At 29.9% G+C, this 8,407-nt stretch overlaps 1 protein-coding gene across 1 annotated transcript; it reads left to right on the top strand.

Moving 5' to 3' along the window:
* LOC107614818 (putative FBD-associated F-box protein At5g56440) lies at nt 3,829-6,234 on the top strand. The gene is made up of 4 exons (XM_016316951.2): nt 3,829-4,888; nt 5,005-5,151; nt 5,249-5,540; nt 5,868-6,234. The coding sequence occupies exons 1-3, from the start codon at nt 3,944-3,946 to the stop codon at nt 5,534-5,536; spliced, it is 1,380 nt and encodes a 459-aa protein (XP_016172437.1). The 5' UTR covers nt 3,829-3,943; the 3' UTR covers nt 5,537-5,540; nt 5,868-6,234.

Raw genomic sequence — 8,407 nt, forward strand, 5'->3', positions numbered from 1 at the left:
TTTGCAGAAATTTTAAAATAAATAATGAAGCATAAAAAGATTGAATAACCAGAAAATAAAATAAAAAGAAAAAGGGCAGAAAAATTAAAAAGTAAAATAAAAGAGTATAAAAAGGAATTAAATAACCTTCAGATCGAAATTGATGACCTTATAATAAAAAGGATAGAAATAAGAATAAATATAAACAAGTTGGAATTAAACTTAAAAAATTTATAAATGCCTGGAAAACCATATTATGACTTAAAAGAATTAAAACTGTTGAAAGAAAAAATGGAAAATGAAGTTGAAAAATTAAGAAGGTATTTAGAAACAACAGAAAGTGTAGAAATAAAAGAAGTTTTTGAGGATTTAAGAAATTATATTAAAGAAAAAGACAAACAGATAAAAGATTTTATATACAATAATCCATGCAAAAAAGAATATTATAAACTAAAACAAGATTGAAAACTAAAAAAATGAAATTACAATATACAAGGACTAGTAAAAAGGATTGCAAAATTGGCAAAATTGGTATCAGAGCCTGGCAAAATTGGTATCAGAGCCTAGTTAACGATTAAGGGTAACACTTTCTCTTTAAGCAACACTTTTAGTGATACACTTTTAAACCAAATAAAAACAAAAATCTGTAAATCTGTACCAAAGTGCATCTGTACACTAGATGGACCCTTTTTTGTTAGGACTAAATGCCATGGTTTTGCAGAAAAAGTCATTTTTCTGACAATGAATTGATGATTTGTATAGCACAAACAGCAATTTTGATTACACACTACCACCAATTCAGATTTTTTTTTTTGTCTTAACTCTTAACTATTGGTGATGAATGTAACAGGTTTATGCAATGCTTTGATACCAATCAAAGATAGTGTTAGACTCTCAGTCTCTGACTAATTTCATGGATATTCATCCAATCAAACCTGATCATAAGATAATAGAGATAGATTTAGTCTTGCCACTTTCAAAAATAATTTAGAACCTTTTAAGTTATAAATTAGTCATAAACCTTTGAAGCAGTTTTTGTATGATTAAAATTCGAGTAATTCTCCACGTACAATTGATTTTTCATATAAGTTATACAAGTTATTTATATTAACGTCGTTTCACGTTTTTTTTGTGTCTCTTTTTCTTTTTCTTCTTTCTCCGTGCTTCCTCTTCCTCTTCCTCGTGTCTCTTTTTCTTCTCTTCCTCCCTCTTTTTTTATTGAAATTTCTTTTCCTCTTTTCGTTTTCTCTTTCTCCTTCATCAAAATCACCAGAAAAAACGAAGAAATATTATTCAAGATACTGTTTTACTGTTCTTCTAGATTTTTTTTTTCTAGATTGTCTCTTGTCATGTGCCTCATCCTTAACCAGCAAAACATTAAAAGATTTCAAGAAGAAATATACTATCTCTTCCTATATTGGGTGTATTTCTTAAATCATTTGGGTGTATTTCTGTAATCGTTTGGTTTATTTCTGTAACTGTTTGGGTGTATTTTTGTAATCATTCGGATGTATTTATGAAGTTCCATCATCTTCAAAACAATTTCAAAGCTTGATTTCAGAAACCATGAAAATAAAAAAAAAAAAAACAGAAGGAGATCGAAGGCAAAGAGAGAACGCTTTTCCATACAAATCATACAAGTCATTTATATTCACGCCGTTTTTACGTTTCTTCTTCTTCTTCGTAAAAAAAAGAAACGAAGATGAAACACGCGAAGATGGTTCAGTAACGCATGTGTTAGGACCAACTTGTAAGACTTGTAAACAAAAATGACTTGTATGTGTAGCACTCCTCTTAAAATTCTAAAGTCAATTTAATTTTCACTGATTTATAATCCAAATATAGAATTAATTCTTAAATGAATTTAATTATCATTTTATATGATTTATTCCAAAAAAAAAATTAATTCACAAATCAGTTTATTCCAATTAAGATCAATTCAAATTTAAAAATATTTTCAGTAGTATTGTAGTATAAAATAAAAGAAGAAAATATCAATCATAATAATATGTACAAGTAGTAAATCAAACTATATTTATCCGCACAAGTGGCTACTTGATTCAATTTACTAATTGTCCAACACATTTATGGTAAATTGAATCAATTTGATTCGATTTACATATAAATAATATTTGATTTTTCAAATCCAAATAAATCGATTCAAAATAAAAGAGAATAATTTAAATTTAATCAAACTAAAAAATAAATTCAAATCATATAATACCGTTTATAATAATCTTAGTCAAATTTATATAATCAAAATCAAACAAACAAACACCCTTGTTTATCCTTTTTTGTTAGGACTAAATGCCATGGTTTTGCAGAAAAAGTCATTTTTCTGACAATGAATTGATGATTTGTATAGCACAAACAGCAATTTTGATTACACACTACCACCAATTCAGATTTTTTTTTTTGTCTTAACTCTTAACTATTGGTGATGAATGTAACAGGTTTATGCAATGCTTTGATACCAATCAAAGATAGTGTTAGACTCTCAGTCTCTGACTAATTTCATGGATATTCATCCAATCAAACCTGATCATAAGATAATAGAGATAGATTTAGTCTTGCCACTTTCAAAAATAATTTAGAACCTTTTAAGTTATAAATTAGTCATAAACCTTTGAAGCAGTTTTTGTATGATTAAAATTCGAGTAATTCTCCACGTACAATTGATTTTTCATATAAGTTATACAAGTTATTTATATTAACGTCGTTTCACGTTTTTTTTGTGTCTCTTTTTCTTTTTCTTCTTTCTCCGTGCTTCCTCTTCCTCTTCCTCGTGTCTCTTTTTCTTCTCTTCCTCCCTCTTTTTTTATTGAAATTTCTTTTCCTCTTTTCGTTTTCTCTTTCTCCTTCATCAAAATCACCAGAAAAAACGAAGAAATATTATTCAAGATACTGTTTTACTGTTCTTCTAGATTTTTTTTTTCTAGATTGTCTCTTGTCATGTGCCTCATCCTTAACCAGCAAAACATTAAAAGATTTCAAGAAGAAATATACTATCTCTTCCTATATTGGGTGTATTTCTTAAATCATTTGGGTGTATTTCTGTAATCGTTTGGTTTATTTCTGTAACTGTTTGGGTGTATTTTTGTAATCATTCGGATGTATTTATGAAGTTCCATCATCTTCAAAACAATTTCAAAGCTTGATTTCAGAAACCATGAAAATAAAAAAAAAAAAAACAGAAGGAGATCGAAGGCAAAGAGAGAACGCTTTTCCATACAAATCATACAAGTCATTTATATTCACGCCGTTTTTACGTTTCTTCTTCTTCTTCGTAAAAAAAAGAAACGAAGATGAAACACGCGAAGATGGTTCAGTAACGCATGTGTTAGGACCAACTTGTAAGACTTGTAAACAAAAATGACTTGTATGTGTAGCACTCCTCTTAAAATTCTAAAGTCAATTTAATTTTCACTGATTTATAATCCAAATATAGAATTAATTCTTAAATGAATTTAATTATCATTTTATATGATTTATTCCAAAAAAAAAATTAATTCACAAATCAGTTTATTCCAATTAAGATCAATTCAAATTTAAAAATATTTTCAGTAGTATTGTAGTATAAAATAAAAGAAGAAAATATCAATCATAATAATATGTACAAGTAGTAAATCAAACTATATTTATCCGCACAAGTGGCTACTTGATTCAATTTACTAATTGTCCAACACATTTATGGTAAATTGAATCAATTTGATTCGATTTACATATAAATAATATTTGATTTTTCAAATCCAAATAAATCGATTCAAAATAAAAGAGAATAATTTAAATTTAATCAAACTAAAAAATAAATTCAAATCATATAATACCGTTTATAATAATCTTAGTCAAATTTATATAATCAAAATCAAACAAACAAACACCCTTGTTTATCCTTTAAATCCTAAACCCTACACCTGAGTCTAACCTTTCCAGAGACAAACTTGAGAAAGCAAAACCATTAACCATGGACATGGATAGGATCAGTTTGTTACCGAACTCTATCCTTTGCGACATTCTCTCATACCTTCCCACAAAACAAGCTGTATCCACCAGCATCCTCTCTCACAGGTGGCGCCATGTTTGGAAGGATCTTCAAGTCCTTGACATAGAGGATATACCCTTTTGGTCTCATCGAAAATGGGAAGAAGATCGAATTGATTCATGTGTGAATGCTATTCTATCTCAGCGCAATGCAGATTACCCCATCCAAAAGTTTCGCCTCACTTCCTATAAAAATTCAGAGGATCTCATCTTACCAAGGCTTGATGCGCATATCATGTTAGCATGGCTTGATGAGGATCTCATCTTACCATGGCTCGATGCCGTCATTGGTCCCCATCTCCACGAATTCTATCTCTGCATTGATTTAAGGAGGAATATCAAGTTGCCTGAATCCATATTCACTTGTGTATCACTCAAGTCCCTTGTTTTGAAACGTGATATTTATTTGAATTATTATCCAGAGTTTCCAAATGTTTATCTGCCATCTCTCAAGAACCTAGAGTTGGATTTCCTCTCTGTGAACCCCAGCAAGCTTTTATCCGGCTGCCCTGTTCTTGAAATTCTTAAGCTCACTCTACGGAACACGACCCGAGAAGGTTTTCATGTTCATGAACCTACAATCCAGATGCCTCGCACATTGAAAAGTTTAACCTTTGAAGATTACACTAGCTTCATGGAAAAGATCGACGTTCGGGAAATATACACTCCATTTCTTGAATACCTGCATATCAGAACGGAGGCCTGGGCGAACCCTGGGCTACAGGTATCAGTTATCAATTTTCCCAACATGGTGGAGGCACATCTTGATATTTTTCATGAACGTGTTGAGCATGGGGCTTGGGTGCTCGAGCTTTTCCAGGCACTCCGCGAAACAAAATTGTTGGCATTGAAATATGAAACAACACAGGTAACGTGCTTATCATAATCCCATGATTCCTCAAGCTAAATGTTTGATGTAACTCATTTGAATTTATAACTATAATTGTGAATTATATTTAATATCTAGAGTTATCTTCTACACAGTGCTTATTCAGTGCTCCTGCGTTCGAGTTTCCAGAATTTCTCCGTTTGCTCAAGCTAGAGGTTGATCTTCCATGTTTCAACACAAACTTCTTCCTAAACTTCCTTCATAATTGTCATGTACTTGAAGCTCTCGTAATTCATATTTTGGTATGAATACATTTCAATTTGAAACTTAAAACTAGTGTCTCTATTTCTATTTGTTGTTTGCCTGCATATATTGACGAGTGTTGTTTCCTGTTATCAGGGATATTATTCTCACCCTTATAATGGGCCAACACCACCAACCACGGTTCCCAATTGTGTGACATCATGTCTCAAGAGTTTTGAGTTTAGAGAATATCAAGATTCTGCAAATGAGCATGAGTTTATTGCATATCTTTTACAAAGAGGACTTGTTTTGAATACAGTGACAATTCATCTTAAATCTAATTTGGACCAAGAGACAAAGTGCAATATTGTGAGGGGATTATCTGCTATACCGAGGGGTTCTACAATATGTCAGCTAACTTTCATTGACGAAAATCCTATTTAACATGGTATGAACTCTCACAATCTCTATTCTCCGATGTTCCTTGATCATTGTTGACAAAATACCATGTTGGAGCCTTAAAAGTTTAAAATTTTTTAAATTTCAATACATTGGGTCAATTTAGGCTAGTTTTCCCCCCTAAATTCTTAAAATAGTTGTTGATGCTTCTGAATAAATTTGTTTGATGCCATGTTCCTTGAGAAATAATGAAATATACACTTGAACATTGTATTGGTGTTTGGATTTGTTATCTTTGATATCATGTTTTTTTTTTTTTTTCGGGGTCTCTCATCCCTGGAAATTTATATATGCCATTTGATTCTTGGAGTTGCAGGTTGATGGCAACTCCTACTCTCTGGGCAACTGCCAAACATTTACTTGTTTTACGGTTTATGTTCACAAAACATGTTGGCTGCTTTTTGACAATGTCGCTAGATTAAAGCACTATTTGTGCATCAATTTCTGTTTTTGAAGGTAGCTGGGAAGTGAAAGTTAAGACTAAGTTATCCCCTGCATATTATTATACTTTGTACTCCATGGATGCTATCTACGGTTCAATGTTTCTATATTTCTAAGTTGGATAACTTTTTGTGATGCGTAATAATATCCATGGTTAATTAGGACTAAATGCCATGATTTTGCAGAAATGTGATTTTTCTGACATTGAATTGATGAATTGTATAGCACAAACAGCAATTTTGATTACGTACCACCACCAATTCAGATTAGTTTGGTCTTAACTGTTGGTGATGAACGTGACAGGATTATGCAATGCTTTGATACCAATCAAAGATAGTGTTAGACTCTGACTAATTTCATGTATGCTCATCCAATCAAATCTGGCCACAATACAATAACGATAGATTTAGTTATGAATCCTTAAAAAATACTATAGAACCTTTTAAGCTGTTTGTGTATGATTATAATTCTAAAGTCAATTTAATTTTCACTTATTTATAATCCAAATATAATATTAGTTCTTAAATTAATTCAATTATCATTTTATATGATCTATAGTATGAGATAAGAGTTACTTGCTTATACCAAAAGAAAGGGCCTGCTTTTGCTAGCAATAAGCAGATGGCATAGGAAAAAAATTTAAAATAAAAATGAGCCAATTTAACCAATGGGTTGGTCTAGTGGTTAGTCCACTAGTTCGTTTAAGCAAGTGTCGGAGATTCAGTAATCCATTAACCAACAGCAAACTCTTAAATAGAGCTCAATATTACGATGAATTAATCCTTGACTTAACATATTGGAAAATACAATTAGAAATTAAAAAAAAAATAACAACTCGTAGGACCAATTTTATAAGTCCCAAGGATAGATATTAACGAGTAATATGGGATAAGTACCAGAGTTAATGAAATGGAGGATGCTACCATGCTGAAGGGATTTTGTTTCAGCAGGTGAGGAATAGACGTGGAACGTTTTGGTATTGGACGCGTGTATGGAGGTGTGGGTACGCGCCAAAACCATTGCAGGTTGACTGAGACAGGGACGCAGTAGAAGCAGAATCTGTCAGTAGAAAGTAGAATGATTTAAGGTGTGTTTGGCAAACACGTTGTGGAAGAGAGAAGCACGTTTGAGCTTCTTGAAAGCTTCACTCTTATGTTTGGCCATTTTTATTTTCCTAAACGCAGAATTGATTCTGCTTCTAAACGCACGTTCAGGAGAAGCTAAAATTTGTAGCTTCTGCGTTTCACGTTCATGGTTGTTTATTGTCTTTGGAAAATTAGTTGAAAATTTTATTTCTTTTTTACCAACCCTACCCTTCATTTTCTTCTATAAAAAGGATACCACTAACTATTACCTTCATAATAATTCTTTATAGTTTTTCCTACTTCTTCATAGTTTTTAGTTACAATTTTATTCATTAAAATAGTTCAAATTTGTTTTAATCATTAATAAATTGAATATTTTAATTCTTTTATTATTTTTAATACTCATTTTCACATTTAAATTTTTATGTTTTTATTGTATTTTTTAGTTATATTTTTTATTTATATGAAAAATATTTTTATATTATTTGTGTAGTGTTCTGATTTCTCATGTTATGTTTTTATAAGTTTTTTTTATTATTTACTATACTATTTTTTATAAAAATTTTTTTATTTTTGTTTGGCTTTGTTCTATAATATAAATTATGATCCTACTAAAAAAGGACAAAATAAATAAAAAAATTAATTATAAGTAACAATAAAGCCATAAATAATGAAAATTTATAGTCCAAAATAATACTAAATTAAAGAGTACTAATAGTACTAGAAAAATTATAGAATATTTTCTTTTTGTTTGATATTATAAAATTTATAGTACTCTCTTTCATATTTTTTTATTGTATTTATTTTATTTATATGATAAATATTTTTTATATTATTTTTGTTAGTGTTCTGACTTTGCATACATATAAAAAAAATTATTTAAATTGATGTCTCTTTTGGTAATTTTTCATCTAAAAGTGATTTTGAGTAGTATAATCCAAACATCATTTGTTTTACTATAATCAATTTTGATATAAAAATTACCAAACATAAATCATGTTAACCCAAACTTACTTTTCATCAAAATCAATTTTACAAAATCAATTTTATACAAACTCCCGTTTGCAAACTGTAATCCAAACACACACTTAGTGGGGTTAACGTGGGTATAATTATTATCATTAAGATATTGGACTTTTTTGTGTGTACATGGACCTGCTTTTCGTTTTGGTTTGCAAAATTATGAATGATGAGCATGTGTGCTAGAGCGTTATTACTTATTAGGATCATTTTTTAGATGAGTTAAAAAAATAAAATTAAAATAAATAGAATTAAGATAATATTCTATTTGTGAGAATTTAGACAACTGTAAAATTAATTAATAAAGATT

The sequence above is a fragment of the Arachis ipaensis genome, chromosome B09 (assembly GCF_000816755.2).
Source record: "Arachis ipaensis cultivar K30076 chromosome B09, Araip1.1, whole genome shotgun sequence".
Lineage (NCBI taxonomy): Eukaryota > Viridiplantae > Streptophyta > Magnoliopsida > Fabales > Fabaceae > Arachis > Arachis ipaensis.